At 42.0% G+C, this 18,361-nt stretch overlaps 1 protein-coding gene across 6 annotated transcripts in view; it reads right to left on the bottom strand.

The window, feature by feature from the left end:
• RAB3B (RAB3B, member RAS oncogene family) overlaps positions 1–18,361 on the bottom strand; it is a 133,693-nt gene that overhangs the window by 6,781 nt on the left and 108,551 nt on the right. For all 6 annotated transcript variants that reach the window (XM_073357747.1, XM_073357743.1, XM_073357745.1 and 3 more), the window contains one exon: positions 4,030–4,154. In XM_073357747.1, coding sequence (XP_073213848.1) covers positions 4,030–4,154 — 125 coding nt within the window. The remainder of the gene's footprint in view (positions 1–4,029; positions 4,155–18,361) is intronic.

Genomic DNA, 18,361 nt, shown 5'->3' with positions numbered 1-18,361 from the left:
ACAGAGGAAGGTTCAGGGAACCACCTATGGCATAACTCACCCACAAGGGAATTTTTGGCCTAACTTCAGGCATGTCTTGATGCACGGAAGTTTATAACCTTAATATATTCCTATTGTAGGATCAATAATTATTGTCCTAAAAATATTAAATATCAAAATTCCTGTTCATGACTGAAGTCAAAAGTAGTGCCAAGGATGCAAGATGAGCCTCCAATTGATAACTTGATTAAGTTAATCAATGCAGACTCCTCACCTCCAGCAGACATTGACCAAGAACATCATCTCAGATTATTTTATTGCTCCTATAAATGGTTAGAGAAACATGCATAGGCATAACCTTTACATGAAGGCATTAATATGAAAGCTAACAGTTTAAGCAGGCAATAACCAATTAATCAAACTTCTTTCCCCTCATAAATTAATTTCAGATAACATTGTAGATAATGCCACATCATCACTTAGAAAAGCTGCCTGATAAAATCTGAAATAGTTTAAAATAGACAATGTTTCATACATTATGAGGCTTGAGCAGAGTGGAAGTGCCAGGAGCTTCCAGAAACATAATTAGCTTTTGCTTTCTTCTACCAGTGGGGATATATTTCTTCTTGATGCCTTTGACAAGGTCAGGGATAGGTCAAGAGGTGCAAGTGTGGATTCTTCATTAAAGTAGTTTTGTACTGATGTAATCAGTTGTTATGGAGACAACATGCAGTGTGTATGTATGCATGCAGACAAGACGCCCTTTGAAATATCTCAGACATAAGGATTTAGACTCAAGATATAAGGAATTTTTTGGTAATGAAAACAAACAAATGAACATCTTAGAAAAAAAACAGAAGATGGGATAGTAGCTCAAACAGAACTTCACGTTTGGTTGTAATACGCTTAGGCATTAGGGTCCAAATTTTCAATCACTGAAAGTTAAATTTCTCTTGAAAAATATGCACGCACCCATGCAAACTATGTAAAACATGCAGTTGTGAATGCAAGTTAGGTATCTGTTTTGCAAATGTTTATATTCTCAGGTGCATACTGGGTGCTTGTGTGAGAAAAGGACCCATTACATCTTTTGCAAACTAAACATGGGTTTGTTTATTTCATTAGTACCATACTTAATAGGGCTTCTGTTTTTCAGTGTTTATTTTTAGCAATTTTTGAGTTTTATGTAGATGTCCACAATCAGGGGATTTCAGGGCTCTCTCTTTTATTAAACTGTAATGAGTTAAAGTATAGTAAATATATTATTCATTATATTAGTATATACTGTAATGAGTAATCTCTTTGTAATGTTCCCTAGTGTGCTTTAATGTAGAGCTGTTTCATACACCACTATATTAAAGTGCACTAGGGACCCATTAGTGAGCACCAGCAGGGTCTACGTGGACCAATTAATGTGCAACATATTAGCGCGCTTTAGAAATCACACCCTTGTAGTCCATATCACAGCCCTGTGTAGACAAGCCCTTAGATGCAAGTAACTATTTCCAGAGTTTTTCTGGTGTTTATTGGATAAATACCAATATCATTCTTTTTGTATTGGGGGTATTATACCAATGTGAAATTCAGAAGCCCTAATAATAGACTACTACTAAAAAGTAATTATAATTATAGGAAAAGGCAGCTATTATTTTCATTATGGTAGAACCCGAAGGCTCCAATCTTGATTGTGCTAAGTACAGTTCAAGCATATTTAAGATACGGTCCCTCTCCCAAAGAGTTTACAGTCCAAGGCCCTTATCCTGGAGATATTATATCCATGCTTAGTTTTGTTCATATGAGTAATGTAATTATTGTATGCTGTTTGAGGTAGGGCTCTGTGTTTGTACAGTGCCTAGTACAATGGGCTCCCGCTCCAGGACTGGGGCTCCTAGGCCCTACCACAATGCAAATTATAAATAACACCAGTAAACTGAGGTTTGTCCACAACTGGTGACTTCCTCAAGGCCACACATTGAACCAGGGATAGAGCTAGATATGCAATTGGGCTCCAGCCCCCTGCTTTTAACAATACAATACTATCCCTCCAAATAATAATAGAACCCAACATTACAGATTTGAGAATTGAGTACAGTAGGAGATTTTAATAAAACTGGGGTTATGACAATTCCCGTAAGTGCCCAAAGAACCTTCTCTTTCCTGCAAACCTAAATAAATATTTACAGTAACCCCTTCTACAAGGGTCTCTGGGAAACAGCATTAATTGAAGTCAATTTTAACAAGATTTATCAGATCAGTAGAAATCCTAATGAGACAATGGTGATGTAGTTAAATCACCACACATAAGACCTGATTCTTCAAAGATTTGCACACATGCTTAATTTTAATCATGTAAGTAGTTCCACTGAATTCAGTAGGACTACGCACATGCTTCAAGTTAAGCACACACATTACTCTGCAGAATTGGAGCCTTCGTGTAACTGCCTCTTGTATATTTTACCCATAATGCCTTGTAGCATTTACTCTGAAACTTTCTATAATACGTTCCTTGTCTTAAGTAGAGATATAGGAAACAATGCTAAATAGATGAGAAATTGGGATGCATATCCTACATTCTGGTGTTCATTCTAAGATATTTATTCCAATCTCTACTTCTTCCAGAAGAAACTGGTCCCTTTTTTCTAGCAATCAGGTGATGTTACTTCTATACATGGGCAAGAAGACCAGTAAGTAACAGTGATGGTTCTCGGGGTACCCAGGACGGTGAATCACCTTGTTACCCTCTGCCTCCAGCATGAGGGAGACTTGCTTGTGGTTAGCTGGGTGGCAGCTCTCTGACACCACCAGCCAGTTAGCCAGTCAACCACTCTCCTCTGGGCCATGCTTGCCCTCATTTTGCCTTGCAGGTTAACAATAGGTGCATCCCAGTCCCAGAGCCCCTTTGCAGCGTCTCTCTGTAGCGTCCAGCCCCTTATCCACTGAACACTCTCAGAAATACCATGTCTGCTGTCCCCAAGGGAACAGTGTACACACCAGCTTGTACGATTCAGCTCAGGATCAGAACCTTGCTTAATATCACAGCACTTAGATATACTTACAGCAAAAGCAAAGATAAGATTATTATAAAAGATTCAAGAGATAGCGAGTAAGGATAATGGACACAAAAGGTTAGATATAAAACAAAATCATAATTCATTTTCTAGGGACTAAACTTAACAGGCTTACCAGCTGTCTAAAGAAGTTTACCTCATCCCCCCAAAGGCCTCTGCAACCAAGGCTGGTTGTGATCCCATTTTCATGAATCTAAACGCATCGCACGTTTACTTCCTGGGTGCAGGATTGGGGGGGGGGGGGGCATTTTTGCCTTCTACTTCTATCCCCAAAGTTCATTGTCTGACCTCAGAGACAATATAACCGTTTCCCCTCCTCCCACCTTGTTTGTTTTCCTGTGTGTTCTTCCTTGTTGACTTGACATATCTCTGTTGACTTTGTACGTAAATGGGTATCCATTGTGTTAGCTTCCAATGCTTAATTTACAACTCTAAACAAATGAATAAACATTTCTTGTCTGAGAGAAAGCCTTTTTGTCAACCCTGCCTTGATACAGACTTTAAAACGTATTTTCAGTATATAGTATAAACACATAATTCCTTATATAGTAGCTGTACATACAATTCACTACAATATTAATGACCAGTGTGACCCTGGCTTTCATTTAAGTCTTCACATTAGCTTCTTTGGTGAACATTAAGGTACATACGAGAACCAGGACACTCCTGTATCCCCCTTGCTAGCTGGCATTAAGGAGTTCTTGAGTCACAGTAACTGCTCGATTTTTTTGCTCCACTCTAAAGAACAATTTATAATCTCTGATAAATTGCAAAAAAAAAAAAAAAAAAATCCTGGTGTAAAAGCAACTTTAAATTCTGAAAATGGCACTGTAGTACTCAGCAGAGTAGTATGTAATATTTCACTAAACCATTATCATCTTTGCAGCACTGACATTATTACTGCTGGAAGATTTTTTTTTTTAATATACAAGTAAAAAGGAACACATTATAAAGAGAAAAGAAGAGAAACTTTACCACGTACCTAACTGATCAGCCAGATGTTTACCCTTTTCCAGAGGAATGATTCTTTCATCCTCCATGTCACACTTGTTTCCAACCACAATGACTTGAGCATTATCCCAGGAATAGGTCTTGATCTGAGTGGCCCTACAGCAGGACAGAGAAAATCGATACTGTATTGTCACTAGTGCCAAAGAATGTTATATGTTAATTTATAATGAAAATAAATACTTATAAACATTAAACCCAATTCCAATTGTAGATCAGCTGTAGATTAAAAGTTAAATTACCAAACATATATAAGGCAGCAATGCAACATTTTAAAGTATATGAATTATGGTAGATTCTATTTTATTATCCCAATACTTTGTATACAAAGTTAATGTACCAATAAAGTTTCACATTTTTAAATGTTTTGAGTGGTGGCTCTTGTTGTTTCAGCTGTCTATTCCATAAAGGAGCATAATTACTTCATACATTTATTGTGAATGAAGGGCATCTGGTACACCCAACAGCTTCAGCAAAGTTTCACCCAACCCCAGCATAACAACATTAACAACATTTTTCACCCATTTGCCAAAAGAGAGCCAGAATTCTACCCAAGTTTTTATTTCTATTTAGTTTGCTTACATTGCTCTCCCTTTAACAACATGGGGCTTGATTCCTTCAGCTTCTGATTCACAAAGAACCTCCAATGCTGATTCACTCTTGATAATTTTAGTTAATTGTAAACAGCCTGCTCTCCTCTCCCACAGAAATGTCAATTACATTGTCCATGAGTATCTGTGAAGCAGGGGTTCATTTTATTGTGCAAATTGCCTTAAATAAATAAACAGCACATTTGATTTGTCGATGAGGAAATTAGTCTAAACAAAGGCCCTTCTTTGAGTAGAGGCAGATTTTTCAAAATGCAAAAATTATACAGCATGATGTATTTTCAGGCTGACATTTCCTAGCCTGCAACGTGAAATTAACACCCTGATTTACGTTTGCTCTTTACTAATATGATCTTTTACTCTCTTATTATATTGCAGGTTGTTTTAACTCTTTTCTTGGTGTAGTCTGCGTTTGTACAGCTAATTCCTACCTGCAACATATTTTTCATCGGATGATTAATCGTTAAAAGGACGCCCAGGCTGACAGTCTAGCAGAAGGGGATACTGCTATCGATGCAGTGCCTTGGGAGAGACTTCCTGGAATTTCCTGAGTGCCCTGTTCTTGCATCTGGCTGATAGTATGAAGATAGGCAATATTTTCAACCCTTATAATATTCTGTTACAGGATCCACAACCTTTTCAGGAGCATTCTCAGAAAATTGCTGTATCTAAGATAGAGGACATACAATGTAATCTCCAGCAGCTAAAGACCGTGTGACTGTGTTGTTTTGTGGCAATGCGGCTGGGCATTTAATAAAGCCGAGCTTGCTCTACAGGGCTGCAAATCCCCATGCCCTAAAAGGCAAGAACAAAAATCTCCTGCCCGTGTTCTGGCAATCAAATAAAAAGGCTTGGGTGACGGCAGCATCATTTCTGGATTGGTTCCACAAGTGTTTCGTTCCGGAGGTCAAGCAGTACCTCGAAGAGAAAGGACTTGACTTTAAAGTGTTGCTGATAGTAGACAATGCTCCTGGCCACCTTGAGGCACTCCGGTTTGTGTATAACGACGTTGAAGTTGTCTTTCCCCACTCACAAATACCACCTCCATCCTCCAACCTCTCAAACCACGTCCATGAGGCTTACGTTCTCACGGATACGTAGCACTATGGATGCTGATCCCAATCTTAATGTGATGGAGTGTTGGAAGTCCTTCAACATTGCTGATTGCATCACTTATATTAAACAGGCAATGGATGCAATCAAGCCTTAAACAGTCAATGCATGTTGGCAAAACCTATGGAAAGAATGTGTGAATGATTTTAAGGGTTTCCCGACCATTGACAAAGAAGTGAAACGCATTGTTCAGGTGACCAGGCAAGTGGGTGGTGATAGCTTCGTCGACATCCTTGAGGAAGAAATTGAAGAATTAACTGAGAGCCATAGAGAAACACTGACTAACGAAGAGTTAGAGGAACTGATAAAATCGTCTACAGAAGACAAAGATGATGATGAACAGGAAGAGCCAGCAAGTTGGAATCTTCATAAATTTGCTGAAGTGTTCCAAGCAGCGAAACACTTGAATGATTTAATTTCTGAATACGATCCCTCTATGGAACGAAGCCTCAAAATCACACGTAGTATTATGGACGATTTGAGACCGTATCAAGAAATGTTTGAGCAGCTCAAGAGACAACAGCGACAGTTGCCGATCACCATGTTTTTCAAGGAAAAACAACCAGCAGCAGATGAGCCTACGCAATCAACTTCTCGAACTGAACCAGAGCCAACCACTTGGTCTATGACTCGCTCTCCGTCACCTCCGTCTCCTGGATTGACATCAAGCCCTGACGACCCCCTGTAATTTCCCCTGCTGTAATTAAAAATACAGTACTGTAAAATTATATTTTGCATATGTACTCTTTATTAGATACTGTACATTACTGAATACATTGTACATTTATACATGTTACTGTACAGAGTTGTACAGTATACAGAACCATGTACAGTCTACTGTACTTTATGGGCAATTTAAGGGATTTTCAAGGGTAATTTTGACTACATGCAATTTTCACTTTACGCACTGACTTTAGAACTTAACCCCCGCGTAAGATGCGACTCGACTGTGTAATGTTGCTCTGAGCTTTTAAACAGCTGCCATATTCCATCCCAGTGGTAACTGCACTTCAGTGTTGGATTAACGGATCCCTATTTATATCCATTACATTGGTTTACTTAGGAGTATAAAGTGCTTTGCATGTCTATAATTATTCTAATTCAAGAACCTCAGAGTGTATTATTAATAAAACAAATACTGTAGCAATAATGATTTCATCATTTGCACTCAGCGCATAGTCCTGATAATGCAGTGGACCTGTTGAGTTTTATTCGCGGTCAACTTCCAGTATTTATTTGCTAGTAAGGAAATGGAAGTTGGGAGGAGATATGTTATGGAGTTGCCTATATTTTTGCACCCCCATGCATTTCTTGTTTTTCCTTCCAAGTAACAGTATCAAGAAAAAAATCAAACTGACTGGCATTTTAATTTGTGTGCAGACAAATGAAGATGTTTGAGCTAGCTAAAAGATATCTGTGAGACATAACCACAATGAACCTAATCCTCTTTTTTTCAGTGTACATCTTTGTCTAGTTTTTCTCTTTTGCAGGCACTGACTTGTAAATGTCACAAAAGGGAAACCTGACCCATACAGTGATAAGCAGGGGCAGATATGTTTGTGAAGCAAGCAGCCCTATTCCAACCCCACGTATTGTTTGACTGGTTGAGTAGATCAACTGCTGCTAATCCCTTGCTGTGATCTCAAAGCAGTGAGGAAAAGGAAAATAATTTATTTTAACTCCTTATAAGCAGGAGTGCTAATCACAGTATCTTGATTTGATTTCACTTTGGGTAATTGCATTCTGCTGACCAAAAACAATGCCTTGCTGTGTCAGTTTTTCACTTCTTGACCTAAATTGTTGTGTAGAGTTGCTGAGTGATGTTAGTCGATTGCTTTTTTTCACCCCAGAAATGGCTGCATTTGAATGGTGGGGTGAAGTGAGTCCAGTGTCTTTTATTCCCTATATGAGTTTTGTTTGTAAGGTGCTTTTGGGAGGAAAGGCAGTATATAAACGTAGGACTTTATTATTATTTGTAGTAGTACAAGTTTGCCCCGGGGGCATTCAACGCATCAGTTACAGGAAACATAGTTAACAATAAGGGGAGGAAGGGAGTTTAAAGCCTTGTGCCCACCTGCTGACTAACTATGTTTTGCAAAACCTCTTAGGGCTTGTCTGCACTCTAAACACTGCAGCAGGACGGATGCGGTTCTGGTGCTGCACCACTGTAGCATTTCAAGTGTAGACGCTACCTAAGCCGATGAGAGGTGTTCTCCTGGCGGCAAAGGTAATCCACCTCCCTGACAGGCAGCGGCTAGGTCGACGGAAGAATCCTTCAGTTGACTTAGCACTGTCTACACGGGGACTTTGGTTGGCTTAACTATGTTGCTCAGGGAGGTGGATTTTTCACACTCCAGAGCAAGATAGTTAAGCCGACCTAATTGTCTAGCGTAGACCAAGCCTTTGGCTGTGTCTATACTAGAAGTTTTTTTCCTAAAATGTCCTACTGGCGCAGGTCCACCCTAGGTAGCAATGCTGGGAGTACTAGGCTAGACGGAGCTGCATGTGGTTGTGTGGTCTAACCCTGCACAGAGCAGGCCTACAAAACAGGGTGGCTGAAACACTGGCATGTCCCTGGCACTGTGTCTACACTAGGCCTCCCATCTTTACTATCACTATTGGAGCTGAAGTGATGGTAGCCAGAGTTGGGAAACTTGAAGGAAAAAATCCTAGCATAGACAAGGCCTTACAGTAAAGTTATTTTTTCCTATGGAATAATTTTCTTCCGAGTTGTTAATATAACATATATTGCAACTAGCTGATTACAGTTTAACAGGGTTTCATTATATCGTGAGTTCACTCAAGTAGGTTCCAGTGGCTCATGGTCAATGGGAATACTAGGTAGAGAGAGAAATAACATGGTTAATTCTGGGGACTGACTAGTGTCGTGGTGATTAGATTTATTGGAGTTGTAAATAGGTGTCATGGCAGCAAGGCTGTTATCTCTGGAGAGTCAAGGTAGGTCCCGATGAACTCCAGTCTCTGGACAGTTGTGAATGTTGATTTCTGTTTGTTTATTTATAGGCCTAAGACATGTGAAGAGAACTATTGCCTTTTAAGTAGCTTCTTGTGCCTCTTCTCGCATCAATGCTTTGAATAAGCAATCATCCAAATAGGGGAATATTATCTTGTCTGCGGGGGTGGGCAGACACCACCATGAGAACTTTCGAGGACACCCAGGGCACAATGGACAGTCCAATAGAGAGTACTTTGTACTGGAAGTGGTCTGCTCCTAGAACAAACCTCAGGAACTTCCTGTGTGAGGGATGTATTGTTTCATGAAAAGATGCATCCTGGAAGTCAAAGGTCGAGAACCAGTCCCCTCTTCCCAGTGCTGGAATTATGGTTGCTAGTGTGACCATCCTGAATCACTGGGTCTTCACAAATTTGTCAAGTCTTCTCAAGTTCAGAATGGGCCTCCATCCTCCACTTTTTGGGGGGTTAGAAAATAATGTGAATAGAAACCCTGCCCTCTGTGTTGCGTTGGTACTGTTTCTACTGCCCCAGGGGTATCAGATGGTTTACTTCCTGTCACAGTAGATATTTGTGAGAAAGGGTCCAGAAAAGGGACAGAGAGGGAGAGTGTGTCGGGGGAATGGAGGTAAACTGGGTGGACTCGTCAGTCTCGATGATCTCTAATACCCATTTATCTGATGTGAAGGTCTGCCAAGCTGGGTGGAATAGGGTTAGATGGTCTCTGAAAAAATAGGTGGTAGTGGATGTTTCCAGCACTTGAAGATGTGAGAGGTATCTCAGGCTCTCGACCAAGCCCCCAAAATTGTTGTTTGGAAGGAGGTTGCAGGGATGTCAACATGTGGAACATGCCATGTCTTCTGAGTCCAGTGAGGCTTCCAAAGCTGTTCGAGCGAGGGGGTGGCCTGCTAAGATGGTTGTTCTGAAATAAGACTTTTTGTCTTCAGGAAGGAAATACGTAAATTCAGACATGGGTGGCATGGCTCTGCCCCTCCCACACCGAAGCCCAGAGCTGCCCCAATGCAGCTGCAGACCTTCCCCTCCCCAACCCCAGTGCCCCCACCTCTGGAGTGCCGGGTGGTGCAAGCATCGGCCCCACATGTTCCAAGTCCCATCCGCAGGCCACCCTATCCCCAAGCGGGGGGAAGAGTGGGAAGCCAGAGGCGGCCTGGCGGCAGAGCATGGGCAGGGCCACGCTGGGCTGTTTGGGGAGGCTTGCCTCCCCCAGCCTATGATACCCGCCACCCATTAATTCAGATAATTTTGAATAGTTTGTGTAATTATATTTGGACATCAACGTCTTGTCGTTGGTGATCCTAATTTGTAGGGTTGCTGACAAGTAGGCCTTACGTCCAAAAAGATCTAATCTCTTCTAGTCATACAGGGTGGTTCTGGCATGAGGTTGTCATTCACAGCCACCACTATAAGGGAGTTTGGTATGGGATGCGAAAACAGAAATTTAATTCCTTTAGAAAGAACGTAATATTTTTTATCCATCCTTCTATGGATGGGTGGGATTGTTGCCAAGGTCTGCCAGATGGTTTTGGCTGGGGCCATGAGAGGTTGTTAATTGGTAGGGCAGTCTTGGAGGAGGTTGAAATATATAGGAGTAGATTTCCCTTCATCCTCATCGTCCTTGTGACTAGACAAGGGAGGAGCTGTTCTGGGCGGTGTGGCGAGTTGGCTCGGTACTGAGCATGCGGGACTGAGGTCAGTATCGAGGAAAAGAGATTCTGGCACTGAGGTGCCCAGAAGATCCTTGTGGCGGAGGAATTGCTGCAGTACCAAGAGCATCAGTACCAATCAGTAGGATCGCGTGCTATGTGCTGTAAAGGCAGAAGGTGGTGCTATAGCTTGTAACAGTGCTGAGCTGCTCCGCACCGTATGCTTTATTGGCTCTGTGGCAGAGGTTTTAGGTTTCCCTTTGAGGCCTTTTTCTGAGCAAGCCCACGCAGGGTCTTTTGCTCGCACAGTACCCACGGTACCGGATGGTCCTGTTACCTCAGTGGTGGAAGGTCCTGATGCGGTTTGTACTGATGGGGTCTGCAGAGTCAGAAAACGCCGCTTTTTGGAGGATTCTTGAGGAAATGAGGTTGGAGCCTGCTTCTTTGCACCTTCTTGGTAGAATGCTCTTTTACCTAAGAGGCGGGAGGGGAACCTCTCTTGGAGGCTGCCCTGGGAAACCAGTGTCCAGGGAGGATCCGTGATCTGGGCTCGGACACCAGGCACAGAAACTTCTCCATCATGAGGAGCTTTAACTGCAGGTCCCTTGCCTTCCTGCAGTGGGCTTTCAAGTTGTGTCAGTGTGAGCACTTCTGTGGAATGTGTGTCTTGCCAAGGCAGCAGGCACCCTGCGAATGCCCATCAGCGACCGGGATAGACAATCTGCACATAAGGCAGTGCTTAAAACCCGGAGAGCCAGACATGCCCCTCAGAGAAGGGTTTTCTCCCATGAGGGAGGGTAACTATGCTACTCTAAGGGGTATCTAACAATTGAAATTTAATTTCCTCATGTAAGAGAGGGCTTTTTCTTTGTTTGTTTTAAAATAAACAGGGAAGGGTAAGTAACTATTTAATTATTAACTAAGCAATTGGAACCCTAAATTAGATTAAATAAAGCTAAACTACAGAGGCACTGCTATGTGCTCCATCTCAAGTCAAGGGTGGTAGAGAAGGAAGTGGGGGGGGGTTGGTTGCACGGCGCTATGTAACCCCTTGAGGCGGTGCAAGACAGCGCATGTGCGCCCAACCAGGCACCTATACTACAAGTCTCTGATTACAAGTGCAGGGGCACAGACTCACTTCAAGTGGAGCACCCACAGGGACACTCCTGGAAGAAGAACTCCATAGATTCTTGAAAAGAAAAGGAGCACTTGTGGCAACTTAGAGACTAACCAATTTATTTGAGCATAAGCTTTCGTGAGCTACAGCTCACTTCATCGGATGCATTCAGTGGAAAATACAGTGAGGAGATTTATATACACACAGAACATGAAAAAATGGATGTTTATCATACACACTGTAAGGAGAGTGATCACTTAAGATGAGCTATTACCAGCAGGAAAGTGGGGGGGGGGGGAGAAAACCTTTTGTAGTGATAATCAAGGTGGGTCATTTCCAGCAGTTAACAAGAACGTCTGAGGAACGGGGGGGGGGGGGGGCGGGAGGATAAAAAAGGGGAAATAGTTTTACTTTGTGTAATGACTCAACCACTCCCAGTTTCTATTCAAGCCTAAGTTAACTGTATCCAATTTGCAAATTAATTCCAATTCAGCAGTCTCTCATTGGAGTCTGTTTTCGAAGTTTTTTTGTTGAAGAACAGCCACTTTTAGGTCAGAAATCGAGTTTTTTTTGTTGAAGAATAGCCACTTTTAGGTCAGAAATCTGGTAATAGCTCATCTTAAGTGATCACTCTCCTTACAGTGTGCATGATAAACACCCATTTTTTCATGTTCTGTGTGTATATAAATCTCCTCACTGTATTTTCCAATGAATGCATCCGATGAAGTGAGGTGTAGCTCACGAAAGCTTATGCTCAAATAAATTGGTTAGTCTCTAAGGTGCCACAAGTACTCCTTTTCTTTTTCCGATTACAGACTAACACGGCTGCTACTCTGAAACCTGTCATAGGTTCTTGACTCATCAGTCTGCACCAGTATCATTTCCATCATCTCCTGCATGAGTTTCTGCCCTATCATTCTTATCCAGGTCCTCATCTCAGGCAGCTGCTGGGAAAGCAGGAAACCTACACTATCCAGATCTACTGGAAAGAAGAAGCAGGTCAGAATGTGACGAGGATGTTGATGGTAGGGTGACCAGACAGCAAGTGTGAAAAATCGGGACGGGGGTGGGGGGTAATGGGAGCCTATATAAGAAAAAGACCCAAAAATCGGGACTGTCCCTATAAAATTGGGACATCTGATCACCCTAGCTGATGGGCACTGCCACCTGTGACACCTCCCAGCCTCCCCTGGGACCTCACTCTCAAAGGCTGAATAGAAAAGGAAGCGATGCAGGACTGTAAGATACTGACTTTGTGTTTATCAGTGAACACAAGGTCCCTCTCTAGTATCTGGCCTATACAGAGAATAAAAATGAGAGGAACTTTCCTTTAGCTCAGGTGTTAGAGGCCTATGTTTTTACAGCTGAAGGGAAAGGTTTCTAATTCCAGCTCCCTGTCTAAATATGAGTGATTTGCCTGTCTTCAGAAGCTTTGTCACTGGACTCTGAACTCTCTCAAAAAGGAAGGAATGGAGCTACTGAAGACCATCTACCCCGCTAGATCATTTGGACACATAAACAGCACCTCACATTCCATGGCAGGAAAAAAACTATTGAGAAATCTAATAACATCAGCATAGAAACCTGACCTTTGTCCCTTGCCAGAAGGATTTAATCCACCAAAGGTTCTAATGATATCGCCCTACCATACTGTGACACAGAGGCCCATTGGTACCAATGGGCAAAACATTCATTGTTCTTTACAAGCAACTCCTGTCTCAGACCTGACAAACTCACTGCATCTAATACACCGCTTTCATGGTATTGACCCTTGAAGGGTAGCATGTGAGGTCTCTATTGAAAGCTTGTAATTTATCAATATTCATAATCACTGTAAGATGTGTTGATGAGTAGTATTTAAGGAATAAAATAACTATATTGAAAAATATACCTTATCTGGTATTGGAGTAAGAGTTAATCACCAGGAAATCATCTGTCTCAGTTATGACCCACGCAAGCAGGAGGGAATTCACCCCATCCATGGTTAGCCAGTGATGTAATGCAAAGCTCAATTGTCTACCCTTGCCCCCTCTCCAAACAGTCAATGGAAAACCATCAAAGATAACCGCAAACGATCAAAACCAACTGGAGATAAAAAGGGAAGGTTATAACAGACTGGGGAACATGTTTGTGAATAAACACAAAAGATTGGTTCAGTATATCACAGGGCAGAGATAGCCACTGTGCACCCATTTACTGAGGAGACAGCTTGAACAAGGGTGTTTCATGAAAGATTGGATCTTGGTTCCTGTGAAGCCAGTCAGCTCTGCAATAGACTGCACTTTGGGGACCCAGGGTGTGTGTGGGGGGTGGGAGGAAGGTACTTTATTGGAAAGGAAAGACAATAAGTGTACGGCCAAGTTCATGTTTTTATGCTTTTGTTTTATATTGTAACCATTTGTTCCCATCATTCCCTCTTGTTTTTAGTGGAGCCTCTATTTTTTTCTTAAATAAACCCTCTCTTCTTTTATTATAAGTGCTCACAAGTGCTGTGCTTTATACAGGTGTGGTGATTTGGGTAAAACTGGAAAACTGGGGTACACTGCTCCTTTGGGAGCAGAGGATCTGGGATTTTTGTGTGTAGCCAGTGTCAGGGGCTGGATATCACAGGGGAATGCGTCAAGGGACTCGGGCATACCTCTTGTTAATCTGTGATGTAAAGAAAGGGCTGGCATAGCCCAGAAGAGAGTGCTTAGTGGCTGGCAGGCTGGTGATATTAGAGGGTGTCATAAATATAAAGGGAAGGGTAAACCCCTTTAAAATCCCTCCTGGCCAGAGGAAAAATCCTCTTACCTGTAAAGGGTTAAGAAGCTAAAGGTAACCTCGCTGGCACCTGACCAAAATGACCAATGAGGAGACAAGATACTTTCAAACGCTGGGAGGAGGGAGAGAAACAAAGGGTCTGTGTGTCTGTCTACATGCTGCTTTTGCTGGGGATAGACCAGGAATGGAGTCTTAGAACTTTAGTAAGTAATCTAGCTAGGTATGTGTTAGATTATGATTTCTTTAAATGGCTGAGAAAAGAATTGTGCTGAATAGAATGACTATTTCTGTCTGTGTGTCTTTTTTGTAACTTAAGGTCTTGCCTAGAGGGATTCTCTATGTTTTGAATCTAATTACCCTGTAAGGTATCTACCATGCTGATTTTACAGGGGTGATTCCTTTACTTCTATTTACTTCTATTTCTATTAAAAGTCTTCTTGTAAGAAAACTGAATGCTTTTTCATTTTTCTCAGATCCAAGGGTTTGGGTCTGTGGTCACCTACGCAAATTGGTGAGGATTTTTACCAAACCTTTCCCAGGAAGTGGGGTGCAAGGGTTGGGAGGATTTTGGGGGGTAAGATGCGTCCAAACTACGTTTCCCAGTAAACCCGGTTAGAGTTTGGTGGTGGCAGTGGATATTCCAAGGACAAAGGATAAAATTAATTTGTACCTTGGGGAAGTTTTAACCTAAGCTGGTAAAAGTAAGCTTAGGAGGTTTTCATGCAGGTCCCCACATCTGTACCCTAGAGTTCAGAGTGGGGGAGGAACCTTGACAGAGGGCTACCACAGGCAAGATAGCCTCATGCTGGAGACGGGGTAAGGAGGTGACTCACAGTCTTGGGTACCCCAAGAACCATTACACAGACCCAGATGTAAGTCCTGGAATATAAAAGCTGACCTCTTCCCTCTCGTGTCACCCTCAGCCCCACCTGCTTTGCAGTAAATGGGTTAGACTATTTCTGCTAAAGATACTCGGGGTTCAAGTTTGCTCTAAATTACATCTCTGCAACCCTCAGGGCAAAATGTAGCCCAAGAAACTGAAATTCTGTGCAGTAATATAAGCTTGAGGCTTTGCAGTCGTTTTATTTGTTTTCACTTATGGGTTAATAGGCCACTTAGCTCAAATTGTACCTGCCTATAAAAATGACTGATATTTCCATCTGACAGCTATTTCCATCCAGAAGAGTTACAGCAACAAGACATTAATCTTCTAAGCTTAATCATGCGTCAGATTAATCAGCAAAGTGACTCCCATTATCTTTATTACATTAGGTTTCAGGAAAGACGGCAAAGAAAAAAAATAGAACAAAAAACATTTTGAAAGGTAAAGAAGCACTCAGGATAAATCTGACCCAAATTTAGATTTGGCAAACATAATATTTCTATTGACATTAGGTTCCATAAAATATTTTCATGGATTGAAAAAAAATTCCCCTGGATTTTCTGTAAACAAACAAACAAACACTCTCCCTACAAGATTTGTAAGCAAAGCACTGCAGCAGTATTCTGGGGCATAAGGACCTGGCAGTGAAATTGACAGGGTACTTTATCATTGACTTCAGTAAGAGCAGGATTGCACCCTGGAAAGGATGATAGTAAATAAGAATGAAAATGACTATTCTGCTTTGTCGTAGCTGGCAGAAATATAAAAAAGTAAAAAAAAGCTTATCTGATTAAAAATAAATGAGATTTTTAAAATTATTGAATCTTTAGTAATGTTAAGTATGATACATAATTTTTTTTAAATATATGGTGAAAATTTCAGACTTGGGTATCTAAAGCTAGACATTTAAATGAAAGTGGACTGATTTTCAGAGATGTAGAGCTCCGGTAGCTCACGTGTAAGTCAATGGCCCTGACGTGGCACCTTGCAAATTCATGCCCAGCTATGCAAAATGTGTGTAAGGTGGTTCCATGGCTCTGAGGGAATGGGGAATTCAGATCTGGTTTTGCTGCACACTCACTTTGCACAGGTTTAAACAGCTACACAAGATGCAAGCTAGTGGAAAGTGAGGCCCTATAGGAGCCACTGGTGCTCAGCGCCTCCAGAAATGGGGCCACTTTGACTTAGGTGCCTAAATATGGGTTTAGGTGCCAAACTTTAGCACCCAAGTTTTTTTAAAAACCTACTGTACAATTTTTAACTAATCCCTTTAACTAAAAACAGCTCTCTCTCTTAAGGAATTGACTGAAGAGATATCTGAGCCATTAGAAATTATCTTGGAGAGCCATGGAGGATGGAAGAGATCCCAGAACCCTGAAGAAGAGCAAATATAGATCTATGTATAAAAAGGGAAATGAGGACAACCCAGAGAATTATAGACCAGTCAGCTTAACTTCAGTACTGGAAAGAGAATGGAGCAAATAATCAAGTAATCAATTTTTAAGCACCTAAGAGCTAATAAGGCAGTAAGTAACAGTCAACATGGATTTTTCAAGAACAGAATCATGTCAAACCAACCTAACATCCTTCTTTGACAAGGTAACAAGCCTTGTGGACGGGGAAAAGCAGTAGATGTGATATATCTCTACTTCTGTACAGGTTCATCTACACTTAAAATGCTTCGGATGTGCAGCTCTAGTACTTCATGAAGACAATACCTATGCTGAAAGGAGTTCTCCTGTTGGTGTGGGTAATCCACCTCCCCAAAGGGTGGTAACTTGTCTACACTGGGGGATAGGTCAGTTTAACTGTGTCGCTCAGGGGTGTAGATTTTTCACACCCCTGAGTGGTGATGTTATACTGACCTAATTTCCTAGTGTAGACCAGGCCTAACGCTTTTTATACTGTGTCACATGACCTACTTATAAACCAACTAGGGAAACATAGCCTAGCTGAACCTACTATAAGGTGAGCCCAAAACTGGTTGAAAAAGCATGCTCAGAGAGTAGTTATCAATAGTTCACAATCAAGCTGGAAGGGCATATCAAGCGGATTCTTCAGGGATCTGTCCTGGGTCCTGTTCTATTCAATATCTTCATAAATGATTTGGATAATGGCATAGAGTACACACTTATAAAGTATAAGGAGCTGGGAACTAGAAGCCAGGTCTGCAAAGTCTGGGACAGCTGATATTCACACAGTGCAACCAGAAGGCCATGCAAAGGCACAGCCAGGGAGCACTATGGAGAGTATGAGCTGCAGGAAGTACTGCCCAAAAGGTCCTGAGTGGCAGTACCCTGCAGCTCTCTGATTGGCCAAGTGCCATATTTAACCTCAGGGGGTGCCCGAGGAAGTTGTCTGGTCAATCACACAGACTTTGGCCGGCTGCAGTGCCAGACTTTACTTGATCTCTGATCTCCAACTCCAGCCTGACTGCAACCCTGATTCCTGCCTCCTGATTCTAGCCTGGTACTACCTCTGCTCTCCAGGCTCCAGTCCTGGCCTGACTCTGACCCTGACTCTTGCAATTCCTCCAACTCCTGCCTGGTGACCTACTTACTGTCACTGATGGGCAGACCTCAGCCCAGGTGTGACCGCTGGGCAGGACTGCCTACTCCCTGGTCTCTTATATAAAGTTTCTGGACCATACCAAGCTGGGATGGGTTGCAAGCACTTTGGAGGGGGGAAGAGGAAGAGTGCGGGGGTAGGGCTATGGTTCGGGAACTGCTGGCCCCCACTTTTAGGCACTCCTGACTTCAAGTATGTAAAAGGTTATTACAAAGAGGAGGGTGATAAATTGTTCTTAACCACTGAAGACGGTACAAGAAGTAATAGGCTTAAATTGCAGCAAGGGAGATACAGATTAGACATTGGGAAAAACTTTCTAACTGTAAGGGTAGTTAAGCAGTGGAACAAATTACCTAGGGAGGTTGTGGAATCTCTGTCACTAGAGGTTTTTAAAAGCAGGTTGGATAAACACCTGTCAGGGATGGTCTAAATAATACTTAGTCCTGCCTCAGTGCAGAGGACTGGACTAGGTGACCATCAATGCCCCTGCTATTCCTACATTTCTATGATTCTTTCTTCCTCTCTCTTTCAGGATTTTATAAAGGTGCCTATTACCTAAGGTCCGGGCAAAATGAATGAGCGGAAAGCTCATATCACACAGTTGTTTTCCTTTCAGT

Source organism: Lepidochelys kempii, chromosome 8 (assembly GCF_965140265.1).
Source record: "Lepidochelys kempii isolate rLepKem1 chromosome 8, rLepKem1.hap2, whole genome shotgun sequence".
Taxonomy (NCBI): Eukaryota; Metazoa; Chordata; order Testudines; family Cheloniidae; genus Lepidochelys; species Lepidochelys kempii.
This window is presented reverse-complemented; position numbering and strand designations above follow the sequence as displayed.